Source organism: Oncorhynchus gorbuscha, linkage group LG09 (genome assembly GCF_021184085.1).
Source record: "Oncorhynchus gorbuscha isolate QuinsamMale2020 ecotype Even-year linkage group LG09, OgorEven_v1.0, whole genome shotgun sequence".
NCBI lineage: Eukaryota > Metazoa > Chordata > Actinopteri > Salmoniformes > Salmonidae > Oncorhynchus > Oncorhynchus gorbuscha.
In genome coordinates this window covers 73,199,520-73,218,432 of record NC_060181.1, presented here as the reverse complement: position 1 = coordinate 73,218,432, position 18,913 = coordinate 73,199,520, and the positions used below count along the sequence as shown (strand labels likewise).

Sequence of the window (18,913 nt, the reverse complement as noted above, 5' to 3'; positions counted from 1 at the left end):
AATTGCCAAAGACTTCAGCCACCTTAGTCATAGACTGTTCTCTCTGCTACCGTGCGGGTTGCCCAATTGCAGGACTCACGACTGTAGACTAACTAGGCCTATGCGCTCATAAATGTGACAAAACACAAGCTACAGATATTTTTTATGAATAAGCTATTGATCCTCTGTGGCTAAATTATGCTGGTGTAGTACTTTCAATTATGTCATTTATTTATAGAGATAATAATTATATAATTTGGCAAATGTATTTCAGTTAATCTGCAGCGCTGTTTCCTTCCATTCGTTGTGCTCTCGCCAAGCCCAAATAATCAACACCGGTTATTATTAATTCAATTGATTGTGGTCAGTAACTGGCTTACTGGTGCTCTTCCATGCCGTCCCTAGGAGGGGTGGGTCACTTGAGTGGGTTGAGTCACTGACGTGGTCTCCCTATCTGGGTTGGCGCCCCCCCTTGGGTTGTGCTGTGGCAGAGATCTTTGTGGGCGATACTCTGTCTTGTCTCAGAATGCTAAGTTGGCGGTTGAAGATATCCCTCTTGTGTTGTGAGGGCTGTGCTTTGGAAAAGTGGGTGGGGTTATATACTGCCTGTTTGGCCCTGACCGGGGGTACCATCGGATGGGGCCAGTGTCTCCTGCCTGACCCCTCCGGTCTCAGCCTCCAGTATTTATGCTGCAGTAGTTTATGTGTTGAGGGGCTAGGGTCAGTCTGATATATCTAGAGTATTTCTCCTGTCTCATCCGGTGTCCTGTGTGAATTTTAGTATGCTCTCCCTAATTAATTAATTATTTCTCTCTCTCAGAGGACTGCCTACCGAGGGACTACCTGGCATGATGACTCCTTGCTGTCCCCAGTCCACCTGGCGCCACTGCTGCTCCAGTTTTAACTGTTCTGCCTGCGGCTATGGAACCCTGACCTGTTCCCCGGACGTGCTACCTGTCCAAGACCTGCTGTTTTCAACTCTCTAGAGAAAGCAGGAGAGGTAGAGATATTCTCAATGATCTGCTATGAAAAGCCAACTGACATTTACTCCTGAGGTGCTGACCTGTTGCACCCTCAACAACTACTGTGATTATTATTATTTGACCATGCTGGTCATTTATGAACATTTGAACATCTTGGCCATGTTCTGTTATAATCTCCACCCGGCACAGCCAGAAGAGGACTGGCCACCCCTCATAGCCTGGTTCCTCTCTAGGTTTTGGCCTTTCTAGAGAGTTTTTCCTAGGCACCGTGCTTCTACACCTGCATTGCTTGCTGTTTGGGGTTTGAGGCTGGGCAGCACTTTGAGATATCATGACAACACCATGACGCTGTCCCAATTATCAGTTGACCACACATGTCAATTGCTTTAAATGTATTATAACCAGTGGTGTAGTGTTGTTTGTTTAGTTAGCCTACGGGAACTGCATTTTATTTTTATTATCATTATTATTATTAAACCAGCATTTCTGAATGAAAGATGGTACTGACATGAAGCCTATTGTTTAAATTATTTTAGAATATACAGGACCAGTCAAAAGTTTGGACACCTACTCATGCAAGGATTTTTCTTTATTTTTACTATTTTCTAAATTGTAGAATAATAGTGAAGACATCAAAACTACATTTTGTTCCTTCTTAATGCGTTTGAGACAATCAGTTGTGTTGTGAAAAGGTAGGGGTTGTATACAGAGAATAGCCCTATTTGGTAAAAGACCAAGTCCATATTATGGCAAGAACAGCTCAAATAAGCAAAGAGAAACAACAGTCCACCATTACTTTAAGACATGAAGGTCAGTCAATATGGAAAATTTGCATAACTTTCAAAGTTTAGTCAAATACAGTCGCAAAAACCACCAAGCGTTATGATGAAACGGTCTCTAATGAGGACCGACACAGGAAAGGAAGATCCAGAGTATGCTTAGCATATGTGGGAAGTCCTTCAAGACTGTTGGAAATGCTTTCCAGGTGAAGCTGGTTGAGAGAATGTCAAAAGTATGCAAAGCTGTCATCAAGGCAAAGGGTGGCTACTTTGAAGAATCTAAAATATATTTTGTGTTTGGTTACTACATGATTCCATATGTGTTATTTCATAGTTTTTATATCTTCACTATTATTCTACAATGTAGAAAATTGTAATAAATAAAGAAAAAAACTTGAATTTGTAGGTGTGTCCAAACTTTTGACTGGTACTGTACATACAATGCATCATCCAAATTGCATGATTGGCAATGCCTACACATACTGTAAATGGCTAAAATGAAAATGTTAATTAATATTTAAAGAAATCTAAAACACCAAATTAAGCCTACCTTATCGTAAATAATGCCATCATTAATGTCAATCGTGAATCCTAATTCTTCATGTTTTACAGTTGAAACGCCCATGCTGCATGCATGCCAACCATTTGATCCCAACCAGTTTCATGGGAATATGCATTTGGATCTTCTTGAATGACGTACGGGTGGCTACCCAGCCGAACTAATCACATTTCAGAGCAGATGGAGTTAAACACAGCTCCGCATGAGAAAAAAAAAAAAATTCAGCACAATTATCCTAAATTGTCATACGAGATGACATGGTGTTGTTGGAATAACCGTAGCCTGACATTATGCTAGAATATTCGGTGTGTTATGTAGATGACTAATTCATCATTAAGTGATATTGCTAGACAGCACCATTCTGAGAAGTGGCGAGCGTCGCTCTGCTGCGCTCCAGCAGCACTACAACCCTGATCATAACAGCTGGATAACTTCGGGAGTTTCATTTAAACACAGCTCTATGAACAAGTGGCGCATTCAATTCACTATTTCTTTTTTACACCATTGCAGCAGTGCAAAAGATTCGGTCCTGACCAAAAACCGTAGCCAGATCCTGGTGACGTCCATGATGACCATCAACCATCAATCTGGGTTTTCAACTAAATAAATAAGTAACATTTTCATAGGAATTACGAGACACATTGCACTGAGTAAAAAAACAATCTGTGTTCCATTGGTATCTTTGCAACACAGGGATATGATACACTTGCATTGCATCTACAATAGACGGGTTTGCTGACAACGCCATGAAAACGATGCGCACGTGTCAATGGGGCTGAAGGCCGTGTGTTGTTATGGTTCTGGATGGACAGATGGCTAGCTAGCAAAAATCACAAGAAACGGCCATGTGGTGAATCACAAGGGGCTCGTTTGATCTTGTTCTTGATACCGTGTCTTGTTTTGACTGATGTCATGTCTATGCTAATATGGCTCAAACTTGCTAGCCTGCGAACCACCTAACCAACATCTAATGATGTATTTGAGACAAGTGCTCATTCTGCAACTTCATGTTTTCAACATGTTATCAACAATCTAAGCCAACCCCATCTGTTTTGCCCCATAGTGGCGCAAGTGTCTGTTTTGTTGTAAACAACCAACCCATCTCTACAACTTGTATTATACACATTTATTTTTGTAAAGTACAGGGTTATCCACCAGAGGGCAGACGTCAGCCATTTAGTTAACTTCAGCTCCATGTATTTAGGGTTATAGTGATTCTCTGAAGAGCACATCCCTGAGGCTCTATGTTCTAATAGAGTATCATGGTCAGTAGGAAAATAAATACACTGAGTCGTTATATAAGGTTTTATCTAATAAAGCATGTATAAGTTCCTGAGGAAAATGGCACTTTGTTTTAGATGGGTCACTCAATTATAATGGATTGTCACAGGTCCATGTGTTGTTCTAAGTAGCAATTTTCTATTTGTCTAAAAGGCCAATATGGAACATTCCATCAGAGTACACTACAGTAGTATTTAAATACTTTGTATAAGACAACAAAGTGTTAGTGATTATTTGAGAGATGGTGATTATGCCAGTGAACTCATTTTACTGATCAACAACAGAACATATGGTTTTGTAACGTAATAAAGTGATTGATCATATTAGTGGATATCCACGTTGGAAAGTTTGGTAACACCTTACATCAATCTGAAAAGTATTATGACTTGTTATAAGCATGTATGAGCCTTTATAATGTCTTATAAGGTGTATAACGTGAATGCCAGACTCACCACTGTCTGCTCTAGAGGGGCTGCAAGTTCCAAGTAGAGCTTCATTCTTATTACTCTGGACCTGAGAGGATAGATAAAAAAATGTACATTTTACTTTCTTAATTCCTACAGTATGTGGAACATTATGCTTCCACAGTGACTTCTATTGTGTGGTGGAACAAAGCCAAACAGAAAAACACTTGGGGCAACTTCTACACTGACACACTTCTGATGCATACAGCCCCCTCCCTCCAGTTACTGTAACTATTACCCCATTCTGCTAGATCTGGAGAGAGAGGAGGGACAAACTGCAGATGGAGTCACAATAATAACTTGGTCTCCAGGGTCCTCCATATGTTCTCTTACTGTTCTTACTTATTTATAGACGCAAGTTCGTGACCTTAGCTTTTCACAATATCTGCTAGGACAGCTAAAACCAGGGTTAAAAAAAAACAGCCCAGTGTGAAAACCAGGAGATGAAGATAAGAACAAAACTGTATATTGAACTGGGAGGGCAGTATAGTGAAACTCAGTCAAGAATTGAACCCCTTTCCACAACTCTGTTTCTCCGGACGGTCCTACCTCCTTCTCAAACTGGAGGGAGCAGTGCAACAGTACAACTAAGTCAAGATTTGAACCCCCCTCAACCCGTGTGTGAGTATGGTCCTCCTACCTCTTCCATCTCAAAGGAATCCTTGGCCTGCGTGTGGTGGTGGGTGATGTGAGCGTTGTGCATCAAGCTGTAGTTAGGTTCCTCGTCTGGGGTTGATCGGATGGCCCTCTGGCCCTTCTGATGGATTTCCTGGTGCTCTTTCTCCAGGTCAGCCTCGCTGCACAGGCTCAGGTCACCCTCCTGGGCCGCCTCAGGGACAACACTGACAGAGAACGAAATGTGATTTTCTCCACTTCCTGTCAACGCCAGGCCATTTCCATTTAGCTTAGGACTGTCTCCATTCACTCCAGCGTGGTGTCCGTTGATGCTCAGGGGGGCTTCAGCGCTGCCTCTAGAGTGGCTGTCCTCAGTCAACATCGCCGGAGAAGTAGATTCCTTCTTCATGAAGGCCTTCTGCTTGAGCTCCCCCTTGTGGCCGGAGTCAGTAGTGATGGCGCTGTCCCCTGTACCTGGACTCAATTGGTCTGCTTGTTTCTCTGTGGTAGTAGACAGGGCTGTGGGGCTATGAGAGACTTCCTCTGCTGCCCCACCCAACAGGTTATGCTTGGTGATGGTCTTCTTTAGGATCTTGGCTGCGTTCAGGGCTGAGTTGTTCCTCGTCAGAGGAGAAGGAGTGACGATGGTAAGGGGTTCCCCATCCAGGCTGCAGATCTTTTGGACGGGCTGGCCCGACACCTGGGAGTAGAGATGGAATAATTCGTTGGCCACTGTGGTCAGGACCGCGATCTGACGGAAACGACCTTTAGGGGGAAAGAAAGATAGAGGAAACTGTAATTAAAATACAAATTCTAGTTTAGGGGAAGAAAGCGGGAGTAAACTTGATAAACTAAGAATCAAAATGGAAACAATGAGCTCCTTAGTTCTTTGACCCAAGGCTCTTGCTAGCTAGTCTCCAGAAAGCCTGTTTATATTTGTCTCTCTTAGCAGCAGATTCAGTCCTCATGGGTGCTGTTCATTTGGAGGATGATGAAAGCGAAAGCTGCATCATGACAATAAAATCAGCTTTACAGGCACAGAAAGGCACAGGCTGTCACAGCTCACAGGGCAACCATAATTCCAATGATCAGTATGCTGTACATAAAATCAACACTGTTACAAAACAGAAATAGCAAGGCCTTCAGTTAGTGACAAAACCTCAAACTTAACTGGGAGGGGTTGTTATGTTTGTCCCTTATATAATGACAAACCGGGGCGTAGGTTTACCTACTTTTAATGAACATATACTTCAGCTAGAAAACTCCATGTTTAGCCATGCAAGGCATTCTTCAACCCCCTGCCTAGCCTGCTGGGTAATGCAATCTAAATGTTATTAGCACATAACAACACAGGGGTGAAACTTCAAAAGGAATTTATGAGAGTCTCATCTCTCTCTTTAATGTGCTAATCTAGACCAGATCAAGATAAAACTGACTCGAGAGCTGCTACAACACATTACTTCTTACTGGGCCTCGGTCCAGCAGTTTACAGACAACAGGCCATGTTCCACACACACTCTGTCCTTTTCTGTTCTTCTCTGGCTGGCCAGCCATTGTGTCCCTTCCTGCTCCTCTTTGGCTGGCCAGTCATTGTGTCCCTTCCTGTTCCTCTTTGACTGGCCAGCCATTGTGTCCCTTCCTGTTCCTCTCTGGCTGGCCAGCCATTGTGTCCCTTCCTGTTCCTCTCTGGCTGGCCAGCCATTGTGTCCCTTCCTGTTCCTCTCTGGCTGGCCAGCCATTGTGTCCCTTCCTGTTCCTCTCTGGCTGGCCAGCCATTGTGTCCCTTCCTGTTCCTCTCTGGCTGGCCAGCCATTGTTTCCCTTCCGGTTCCTCTCTGGCTGGCCAGCCATTGTGTCCCTTCCTGTTCCTCTCTGGCTGGCCAGCCATTGTGTCCCTTCCTGTTCCTCTCTGGCTGGCCAGCCATTGTGTCCCTTCCTGTTCCTCTTTGGCTGGCCAGCCATTGTGCGGTGTGTCATCCATTATTACACCACCTACAAAGACTACCACATCATAAACCTACCCCCCCTACCGCCACATCCTTCCCCACCGCCACATCCTTCCCCACCGCCACATCCTTCCCCACCGCCACATCCTTCCCCACCGCCACATCCTTCCCCACCGCCACATCCTTCCCCCACATCCTTCCCCACCGCCACATCCTCCCCACCGCCACATCCTTCCCCACCGCCACATCCTTCCCCACCGCCACATCCTTCCCCACCGCCACATCCTACCCCACCGCCACATCCTACCCCACCGCCACATCCTACCCCACCGCCACATCCTACCCCACCGCCACATCCTTCCCCCCCGCCACATCCTACCCCACCGCCACATCCTACCCCACCGCCACATCCTACCCCACCGCCACATCCTACCCCACCGCCACATCCTTCCCCCACCCCCACCTCCACATCCTACCCCACCGCCACATCCTACCCCCACATCCTACCCCACCGCCACATCCTACCCCACCGCCACATCCTATCCCACTGCACTCCAGGTGACACTCATTATTTTCATCATTACCTGTAGGTCTGCATGTATGTACATGCCAGCACATGGCTGTATGTCTGGATTTTATGACAGAGAACAGTGATACGATCAGTGTTTCCAGACCATACAGTGTTTTCACAGCTAGAAAGGGAAAGGGGGGGAGTTCGAAATCAAGGGAAAGAGAGCGAGAGAGCCAATGCATGCATGAACAAGAGAGCAATAGAAAGACAAAGCAAGACAGTTGAAGGCAAACCGAGAGAGTGTTAACATACTTGTCAGGGCATAGTTGGGTTTTTCCATCTCTGTGCGTTGTAGCTGTGCTTCCAGGTACATCTTGAGATCGATGCCCTTAGCACAAGAAGGGCTGTTAAAGAAGCGCAAGGGGATCTTTGAGGCGATATCCAGCTCCTCCCGGCCAAACCCCAGGTTATACAGGATCTCTTCTGGATCCTCTTCATATAGGTCCAACAACTCAGACACACTGGAGACAAAGTGAATGCATGAATGCATAGAAAATAGACTGTTGAAATAATGCAGTGCTGAACCATTAATGAAACATAGATGAAAAGTCTGAGATAAAACAGATAGTTAGCCAAGAGGTTTGGGAAGTAACTTCAGAAGCAGTATTTTATTAAACTTGATATAAACGTAACAGCTTTTAGCTCTTTCTTGGGACGTAAAATGTTCTGGTTACCATACTTATAATGAAGTGCTGTAATATCTGAATGAACCAGAGCACTCTAAACCTTATTTGGCTGGCTTCAGTTCAAACCCAGAAGGGCAGAAACCAACCACAGAGCTTGGCTGAGGCTCAGGGCCTGCCCATCTGAGTGTCTACTACTCACCTGGATACACTGGTGCTGCTCTTCCCGGAGCCTATTGAGTTCATACTCCTGTTCTGTAGGAACTGGCTCCTCTTGTCCTTTGCACATATCCCATAGCTGGGGAGCAGAGTGAGCAAGCAGTGATCGGTACAGTATTCACACCACAGCCACAGGGAGTAAGACTACTGCTGGGACTGAACTTGAGGGGGTGAGGAGTGGCCAATAGCATAAGGGGGGAGGTGGGTCTTACCAGGGTGTCGCTGCTTTGGCACTGTTGGGCTGAAGGTGGTTTGCTGCAGGGAGGAGAGAGAAAGAAATGAATACAGGAGCATTGCACATTGCTCTGTGCTTTGGTAAGCTGGCTCTGTATAAAGTCATTCACAAATGTCTCTTCAAAGTCCATCTGTCATAATTAACTTGTTACACTGTAGAAAATACTGATATAGAAAAAACAAACATTTCTACCTCTGTAAAACATACAATCAAGGTGACTGCTGTCAAGTATTTGTGATCAAGGGCAACAGATATGAAACATCACAGAATGGTTCGTTTTTGCAGTGATTCCAAGTCAACCATTTCTAAAAATATGAAGCCTCCCCTTTCCCACATATAACATAAGCAAAAGAGGCCACTGTCGAAATGAGAATCCCCAGAACCAAATCCTCGTCTTTGAGACAAAGAAGAACATAATGACAGAATGATGGTTTAGAAACAGACAGTAAAGACGGTCCTCCTGAAGTCTGGACTAGCCTCATCTGCCAGGAAAAAAAATACTGTTCTGAATCTGATGGCTTCTTCCAGGCTGCCTTAGTGACGCAAAGAATACGTGGATGTCTGACTGTCTCAACCAGGACCTGGGTTCAAATACTATTCTAAATATAATACCATTTGAAATTCTTTATCTGAGGTTAATTGAGCTTTCTTGGTGTAATCGATCAATAGAATAGTCCCAAAACAGTAAACTCCTCCCATCTGGCAGTCCAGCAGGCTAGAGCAAACAAAGTATTTCAAACACTTCAAATAGTATTTGAACCCAGGTCCTGGTTGAGACAAAGATGGGAGAGTACACAATGTCAGTTGTCTGCCTGGAACTGAACAAACACAAATCAGCCTAACTGGTTCTTTAACCTCTAAGAGCAGGATGATCATCAAAGCATGCGATTCCATTGAATTACTCTTAATTCTCTTGTTGTGTGAGCATTAACAGTAGCAATACGTGGAGATGTTTTTCTATATGCATACATCTATCCACATCATTGCCACTCCCTGATGGAGTGGATTGGAGCCAGAAGGGTGAAGGGCCCTCAAGTCTCTGTTGAGACTTGTACCTTGTAGATCCGCTAGGCCGGAGATTGAATAAGATTGACTAATCATGGGGCGTTATGACATGGACACAATGGAACACTGATCTCAGGTTTGACTGGGGCCCCTTGCTTTGCTTCAATGTATAGGTATGTCCCAAATAACACACTAATACCCAAATTGTCTCTCGTCAAAAGTAGTGCACTTTATAGGGAACAGGGTGCCATTTGGAACACAACCTGAGACAAGTCAGAGCAGACCTTAATAGGAGCCAACCTTACACAACACACTAGCTACCACCCACTGTCTCTGGTCTGTACAAACACAATAGTAATGTGTGGAGTGCAACCATGGAGTACAAAATCTGACTGACTCCATCTCTCAAAGAGACCAACATACAGTAGCACATCAGAGAGCATGCATCACTACAGCTGTTGAGCTGAGTGGAAGAATGAGAAACATGTAGTTTAGTCACAGCTTTGACAGCACCAACCATGCACTACCAACAATAAACCTCAAAGCCATTCCATACGGTCTGATGCTAACTCGGCAACAAATAAACTTCCCTTTTTCAGGACTATGCTTTTCAAAGATAATTTGTAAAAATCTAAATAACTTCACAGATCTTCATTGTCAAGGGTTAAACAATGTTTCCCATGCTTGTTCAATGAACCATAAACAATTAATGAACATGCACCTGTGGAATGGTCGTTAAGACAATAACAGCTTACAGACAGTAGGCAATTAAGGTCACAGTTCTGAAAACTTAGGACACTAAAGAGGCCGTTCTACTGACTCTGAAAAGGACCAAAAGAAAGACTCCCAGGTTCCCTGCTCATCTGCGTGAACGTGCCTTAGACATGCTGCAAGGAGGCATGAGGACTGCAGATGAGGCCAGGGCAATACATTGCAATGACCGTACTGTGAGACGCCTAAGACCGCTCTACAGGGAGACAGGATGGACAACTGATCGTCCTCGCAGTGGCAGACCACGTGTAACAACACCTGCACAGGATCGATACATCCAAACATCACACTTACGGGACAGGTACAGGATGGCAACAACAGCAACTGCCGGAGTTACACCAGGAACGCACAATCCCTCCATCAGTGCTCAGACTTTCCGCAATAGGCTGAGAAAGGCTGGACTGAGGGCTTGTAGGCCTGTTGTAAGGCAGATCCTCACTAGACATCACCAGCAACAACGTCACCCATGGGCAAAAGCCCACCGTCGCTGGACCAGTCAGGACTGGCAAAAGTGCTCTTCACTGACTGTCGCGGTTGTGTCTCACCAGTGGTGATGGTCGGATTCGTGTTCATCGTTGAAGGAATGAGCGTTACACCGAAGCCTATACTCTGGAGCGGGATCGATTTGGAGGTGGAGGGTCCGTCAAGAGTCTGGGGTGGTGTGTCACACCATCATCGGACTGAGCTTGTTGTCATTGCAGGCAATCTCAATGTTGTGCGTTACAGGGAAGATATCCTCCTCCCTCATGTGGTACTCTTCCTGCAGGCTCATCCTGATATGACCCTCCAGCATGCCACCAGCCATACTGCTCATTCTGTGCGTGATTTCCTGCAAGACAGGAATGTCAGTGTTCTGCCATAGTCAGTGAAGAGCCTGGATCTCAATCCCATTGAGCAAGTCTGGGACCTGTTGGATCGGAGGGTGAGGGCTAGGGCCATTCCCCCCAGAAATGTCTGGGAACTTGCTGAGTTTATGAAGGACTCTTTAGCAAGTATGCAAGTAACTACCCTCTTTGATATTATTGACATTTTAAAATATGAACAACCCGGGCAAAATCATTTCAAATACTTTAGTTGGCTTTGATTGAGCTCACCTGGCGCAATGCAACCAACATGAAAAATGGGAACAACGCTTTACATGAACTGAAATAACAGATCCCAGAAATGTTCCATATGCACAAAAATAGTATTTCTCTAAAATGTTGTGCACAAATTGGTTTACATCCCTGTTAGTGAGCATTTCTCCTTTACCAAGATAATCCATGCACCTGACAGGTGTGGCATATCAAGAAGCTAATTAAAAAGCATGACAGCTTGTGCTGGGTGCAATAAAAGGCCTCTCTAAAATGTGCAGTTTTGCCACAGATGTCTCAAGTTGAGGGAGCATGCAATTGTCCAACAGAGCTGTTGCCAGAGAATGTAATGTTAATTTCTCTGTCATAAGTCTCCAATGTCATTTTAGAGAATTTGGCAGTGCGTCCAACCGGCCTCACAATCACAGACCACGTGTAACCAGGCCACATCCGTCTTCTTCACCTTTGGAATTGTCTGCGACCAGCCTCACGGACAGCTGAAACTGAGGAGTATTTCTGTCTGTAATAAAGTCCCTTTGTGGGGGGGGGGGAAACACATTCTGATTGGGTGGGTCTATGCCCTCCCAGGCGCACAAAACTGTTGAAATTGTTGTATGTTCTCAAACACACCAAGACAGTCGTAAAGATTGTGCGACAAAGCCTATTCCCCCTCAGGAAACTAAAACGATTTGGCATGGGTTCCTCAGATCCTCAAAAAGTTTCTACAGCTGCAACATCGAGAGCATCCTGATTGGTTGCATCACTACTTGGTATGGCAACTGCTCGGCCTCCAAGGCACTACAGACGGTAGTGCGTACGGCCCAGTACATCACTGGGGCTAAGCTGCCTGCCATCCAGGACCTCTACACCAGGCGGTGTCAGATGAAGGTCCTAAAAATTGTCAAAGACCCCAGCCACCCCAGTCATAGACTGTTCTCTCTACTACCTCATGATGGTACCGGAGTGCCAAGTCTAGGACAAAAGGCTTCTCAACAGTTTTTACCCCCAAGACCTAAGACTCCTGAACAGGTGATCAAATGGCTATCCGGACTATTTGCATTGTGTGCCCCCCCCCAACCCCTCTTTTACGCTGCTGCTACTCTCTGTTGATCATATATGCATAGTCACTTTAACCATATTTACATGTACATACTACCTTAAAATCAGCCCGACTAACCGGTGCCTGTATATAGCCTCGCTACTCTTATTTTTCAGTCTATTTACTGTTGTTTTTATTTCTTTACTTACCTATTGTTCACCTAATACCTTTTTTGCACTGTTGTTTTGAGCATGTAAGTAAGCATTTCACTGTTGTATTCGGCGCACATGACAAATAAACTTTGATTTGATGTTGCGTTTAGATTTTTGTTCAGCATATCTTTGTTCAGTATAATTGTAGCAACGGCACAAAGTCATCTGGCAACAAATATTTGAATGATTTAAAATACCATTTAAACCCAGGTCTGCAAGTGAAACACAACAGGACCTTTGCTATGGTCATACAGTATGGCATGCGTCACTCATCTTCTCAGTTCGTTGCAGCTAGCAACTGGAACCGGCTGCAACAAACACTCAAATTGGACAGTTTTATCTCAATCTCTTCATTCAAAGACTCAATCATGGACACTCTTACTTACAGTTGTGGCTGCTTTGCGTGATGTATTGTTGTCTCTGTTGTCTCTACCTTCTTCTTCTGCTCTTTGTACGGTTGTCTGTACCCAATAACGCTTGTACCATGTTTTGTGCTGCTACCAGGTTGTTGTCATGTTGTGTTGCTACCATGCTATGTTGTTGTCTTAGTTCTCTCTTTATGTAGTGTTGTGTCGTCTCTCTTGTCGTGGTGTGTTTTGTCCTATTTTTTTTTTTTTTTAATCCCAGCCCGTCCCCACAGGAGGCCTTTTGGTGGACCGTCATTGTAAATAAGAATTTGTTCATAAAATGGGCCTTGAGAAGAGGGAGTGTTTTAGAGGGGATAGTAGAGACTAGCTACAGAGCAGTGCCAGAGGACATTAAAGTTAATGTATGTCCTATCTAGATGTGCAGATAAATCCCTTTATTTATCCCCTCCTCCTCTTTTCCTCTCCTCCACCAACAGACAGGTCACTCAGAGGGAGAACTGAGATAAATACAGTCGGAAGTATACATACAGCTTAGCCAAATACATTTAAACTCAGTTTTTCACAAATTCTGATATTTAATCATAGTAAAAATTCCCTGTCTTAGGTCAGTTAAGATTCACCACTTCATTTTAAAAATGTGAATGTCAGAATAATAGTAGAGAGAATGATTTATTCCAGATTGTCTTTCTTTCATCACATTCCCAGTGGGTCAGATGTTTACATACACTCAATTAGTATTTGGTAGCATTGCCTTTAAATCATTTAACTTGAGTCAAATGTTTCAGGTAGCCTTCCAAACTTCCCACAATAAGTTGGGTGAATTTTGCCCAATTCCTCCTAACAGAGCTGGTGTAACGGAGTCAGGTTTTTATAGGCCCTCCTTGCTCGCACACGTTTTTTCAGTTCTGCCCACAAATTGGGATTGAGGTCAAGGCTTTGTGATGGCCACTCCAATACCTTGACTTTGTAATCCTAAAGCCATTTTACCACAACTATGGAAGTATGCTTGGGGTCATTGATAAATTAATGAACTTCTTTGAGGAAAAGATCATGATTAATCGAAAGCAAATTACGGACTCCTCTTTAAATCTGCGTATTCCTTCAACGCTCAGTTTTCCTGAGTCTGCACAACTCTGCCAGGACCTAGGATCAAGAGAGACGCTCAAGTGTTTTAGTACTATATCTCTTGACACAATGATGAAAATAATCATAGCCTCTAAACCTTCAAGCTGCATACTGGACCCTATTCCAACTAAACTACTGAAAGAGCTGCTTCCTGTGCTTGGCCCTCCTACGCTGAACATAATAAATGGCTCCCTATCCACCGGATGTGTACCAAACTCACTAAAAGTGGCAGTAATAAAGCCTCTCTTGAAAAAGCCAAACCTTGACCCAGAAAATATTAAAAACTATCGACCTATATCGAAACTTCTATTCCTCTCAAATTATAGAAAAGGCTGTTGCGCAGCAACTCACTGCCTTCCTGAAGACAACCAATGTATACGAAATGCTTCAGTCTGGTTTTAGACCCCATCATAGCACTGAGACTGCACTTGTGAAAGTAGTAAATGACCTTTTAATGACATCAGACCGAGGCCCTGCATCTGTCCTCGTGCTCCTAGACCTTAGTGCTGCTTTTGATACCATCGATCACCACATTCTTTTGGAGAGATTGGAAACCCAAATTGGTCTACACGGACAATTTCTGGCCTGGTTTAGATCTTATCTGTCGGAAAGATATCAGTTTGTCTCTGTGGATGGTTTGTCCTCTGACAAATCAACTGTACATTTCGGTGTTCCTCAAGGTTCCGTGATGCAACCAGTCAGGCTGCTCTCGATGTTGCAGCTGTAGAACCTTTTGAGGATCTCAGGATCCATGCCAAATCTTTCTAGTTTCCCGAGGGGTAATAGGCTTGGTCGTGCCCTCTTCATGACTGTCTTTGGTGTGTTTGGACCATTCTAGTTTGTTGTTGATGTGGACACCAAGGAACTTGAAGCTCTCAACGTGCTCCACTACAGCCCCATCGATGAGAATGGGGGCGTGCTAGGTCCTCCTTTTCCTGTAGTCCACAAACATCTCCTTAGTCTTGGTCTGGCACCACACGGCCAGGTCTCTGACTTCCTCCCTATAGGCTGTCTCGTCGTTGTCGGTGATCAGGCCTACCACTGTTGTGTCGTCTGCAAACTTAATGATGGTGTTGGAGTCGTGCCTGGCCATGCAGTCGTGGGTGAACAGGGAGTACAGGAGGGGACTGAGCATGCACCCCTGGGGAGCTCCAGTGTTTAGGATCAGCATGGCAGATGTGTTATTACCTACCCTCACCACCTGAGGGTGGCCCGTCAGGAAGTCCAGGATCCAGTTGCAATGGGAGGTGTTTAGTCCCAGGATCCTTAGCTTGGTGATGAGCTTTGAGGGTACTATGGTGTTGAACGCTGAGCTGTAGTCAATGAATAGCATTCTCACATAAGTGTTCCTTTTACCTCTTGGGGATGTCATTCGAAAACATAATGTTAACTTTCACTGCTATGCGGATGACACACACCTGTACATTTCAATGAAACATGGTGAAGCCCTAAAATTGCCCTCGCTAGAAGCCTCGGTTTCAGACATAAGGAAGTGGATGGCTGCAAACTTCCTACTTTTAAACTCGGACAAAACAGAGATGCTTGTTCTAGGTCCCAAGAAACAAAGAGATCTTCTGTTGAATCTGACAATTAATCGTAACGGTTGTACAATCGTCTCAAATAAAACTGTGAAGGACCTCGGCGTTACTCTGGACCCTGATCCCTCTTTTGACAAACATATCAAGACTGTTTCAAGGACAGCTTTTTTCCATCTACGTAACATTGCAAAAAACTGAAACTTTGTCCAAAAATGATGTAGAAAAATGTAGCCATGCTTTTGTTACTTCTAGGTTAGACTACTGCAATGCTCTACTTTCCGGCTACCAAAGATAAAGCACTAAATAAACTTCAGTTAGTGTTAAATACGGCTGCTAGAATCCCTGACTAGAACCAAAAAATTATATCATATTACTCGAGTGCTAGCCTCCCTACACTGGCTTCCTGTCAAAGCAAGGGCTGATTTCAAGGTTTTACTGCTAACCTACAAAGCATTACATGGGCTTGCTCCTACCTCTCTCTCTGATTTGGTCCTGCCGTACATACCTACACGTACGCTACGGTCACAAGACGCAGGCCTCCTAATTGTCCCTAGAATTTATAAACAAACAGCTGGAGGCAGGGCCTTCTCCTATAGAGCTCTTTTTTATGGAATGGTCTACCTACCCATGTCAGAGACACAAACTCGGTCTCAACCTTTAAGTCTTTACTGAAGACTCATCTCTTCAGTGGGTCATATGATTGAGTGTAGTCTGGCCCAGGAGTGGGAAGGTGAACGGAAAGGCTCTGGAGCAACGAACCGCCCTTGCCGTCTCTGCCTGGCCGTTTCCCCTCTTTCCACTGGGATTCTCTGCCTCTAACCCTGTTACAGGGGCTTAGTTACTGGGGCTCTCACATACCGTCCCTGGGAGGGGTGCGTCACCTGAGTGGGTTGAGTCACTGATGTGATCATCCTGTCTGGGTTGGCGCCCCCCTTGGGTTGTGCCGTGGCGGAGATCTTTGTGGGCTATACTCAGCCTTGTCTCAGGATGGTAAGTTGGTGGTTGAAGATATCCCTCTAGTGGTGTGGGGGCTGTGCTTTGGCAAAGTGGGTGGGGTTATATCCTTCCTGTTTGGCCCTGTCTGGGGGTGTCCTCGGATGGGGCCACAGTGTCTCCTGACCCCTCCTGTCTCAGCCTCCAGTATTTATGCTGCAGTCGTTTGTGTCGGGGGGCTAGGGTCAGTTTGTTATATCTGGAGTACTTCTCCTGTCCTATTCGGTGTCCTGTGTGAATTTAAGTGTGCTCTCTCTAATTCTCTCTTTCTTTCTCTCTCTCGGAGGACCTAAGCCCTAGGACCATGCCTCAGGACTACCTGACATGATGACTCCTTGCTGTCCCCAGTCCACCTGGCCGTGCTGCTGCTCCAGTTTCAACTGTTCTGCCTTATTATTATTGGACCATGCTGGTCATTTATGAACATTTGAACATCTTGGCCATGTTCTGTTATAATCTCCACCCGACACAGCCAGAAGAGGACTGGCCACCCAACATAGCCTGGTTCCTCTCTAGGTTTCTGCCTTTCTAGGGATTTTTTCCTAGCCACCGTGCTTCTACACCTGCATTGTTTGCTGTTTGGGATTTTAGGCTGGGTTTCTGTACAGCACTTTGAGATATAAGCTGATGTACGAAGGGCTATATAAATAAATTTGATTTGATTTTTGGATTTGATTTTTGATTGTCCATTTGGAAGACCCATTTTTTGACCAAGCTTTAACTTCCTGACTGATGTCTTGAGATGTTGCTTCAATATATCCACATAATTGTCTTTCCTCATGATGCCATCTATTTTGTGAAGTGCGCCAGTCCCTCCTGCAGCAAAGCACCCCCACAACATGATGCTGCCACCCCCGTGCTTGACGGTTGGGATGGTGTTCTTCAGCTTCAAAGCCTCCCCCTTTATCCTCCAAACATAACGATGGTCATTATGGCCAAACAGATCTATTTTTGTTTCATCAGACCAGAGGACATTTCTCTAAAAAAGTACAAGCTTTGTCCCCATGTGCAGTTGCAAACCGTAGTCTGGCTTTTTTATGGCGGTTTTGGAGCAGTGGCTTCTTCCTTGCTGAGTGTCCTTTCAGCTATGTTGATATAGAACTCGTTTTACTGTGGATATAGATACTTTTGTACCGGTTTCCTCAAGCATCTTCACAAGGTCCTTTGCTGTTGTTCTGGGATTGATTTGCACTTTTCGCACCAAAGTACGTTCATCTCTAGTAGACAGTATGCATCTCCTTCCTGAGTGGTATGCGTGGTCCCATGGTGTTTATACTTGCGTACTATTGTTTGTACAGATGCTGGTCATTTATGAACATTTGAACATCTTGGCCATGTTCTGTTATAATCTCCAGACACAGCCAGAAAGGACTGGTAGCCTGGTTCCTTCAGTTTCTGCCTTTCATTTTTTTGTGCTTCTACACCTGCATTGTTTGCTGTTTGGGATTTTAGGCTGGTACCACCCTTCAGGCATTTGGAAATTGCTCCCAAGGATGAACCAAACTTCTTTTCTGAGGTCCTGGTCCTTCCTGGCGTGGTGTGTTTATACTTGCGTACCATTGTTTGTACAGATAAGCAGCGTTTGGAAACTGCTCCCCAGGATGCTGCGTGGTCCCAAGGTGTTTATACTTGCGTACTATTGTTTGTATCTTTACAGTTTTCTGGGGATTTCTTTTTTTCCCATGATGTCAAGCAAAGAGGCACTGAGTTTGAAAGTAGGCCTTGAAATACATCCACAGGTACACCTCCAATTGACTAAAATTATGTTAATTAGCCTATCAGAAGCTTCTAAAGCCATGATATCATTTTCTGGAGTTTTCCAAGCTGTTTAAAGGCACAGTCAACTTAGCGTATGTAAACTTCTGACCCACTGGAATTGCTACACAGTGAGTTATAAATGAAATAATCTGTCTGTAAACAATTGTTGGAAACATTACTTGTGACATGCACAAAGTAATGTCCTAACTGACTAGCCAAAACTATAGTTTGTTAACAAGAAATTTGTGGAGTGATTGAAAAATTAGTTAATGACTCCAACCTAAGTTTATGTAAAACTTCAACTGTATGCCATCTGATCACACACACACACACACACACACACACACACACACACACACACACACACACACACACCTCGTCACCTTTCCTTTTCAACTGGGAAACCCGTGTGTGTGTGTGTGTGCGCACATGTTCATAAGATGAAACAAATCTGCCGATGTGCCCTTGAGCAAGGCACTTAACCCTAATTGCTCCAGAAACACTGGATAATGGTGACCCTTGCCGTGACCCCACTCTCCGAGGGTGTCTCGGAGTTGGGATATGCAAAAAAATAATAATGTCCAATTCACACATGCGTATTAATACATATCTGAAATTAGGATAAATAAACTCAGCAAGAAAAGAAACATCCTCTCACTGTCAACTGCGTTCATGTTCAGCAAACTTAACATGTGTAAATATTTGTATGAACATAACAAGATTCAACAATTGAGACAAACTGAACAAGTTCCATAAACATGTGACTAACAGAAATGGA

The 18,913-nt window shown here is 44.5% G+C and overlaps 1 protein-coding gene across 1 annotated transcript in view; it reads right to left on the bottom strand.

Annotated features, from left to right (window-relative positions):
* The window catches only part of LOC124044432 (protein ITPRID2-like), a 66,257-nt gene that overhangs the window by 17,128 nt on the left and 30,216 nt on the right, over positions 1-18,913 (bottom strand). Inside the window, exons 6-10 of the mRNA XM_046364070.1 lie at positions 8,231-8,273; positions 8,002-8,097; positions 7,429-7,637; positions 4,686-5,425; positions 4,034-4,094 (exon numbers count right to left, since the gene is read on the bottom strand). Coding sequence (XP_046220026.1) covers positions 4,034-4,094; positions 4,686-5,425; positions 7,429-7,637; positions 8,002-8,097; positions 8,231-8,273 — 1,149 coding nt within the window. The remainder of the gene's footprint in view (positions 1-4,033; positions 4,095-4,685; positions 5,426-7,428; positions 7,638-8,001; positions 8,098-8,230; positions 8,274-18,913) is intronic.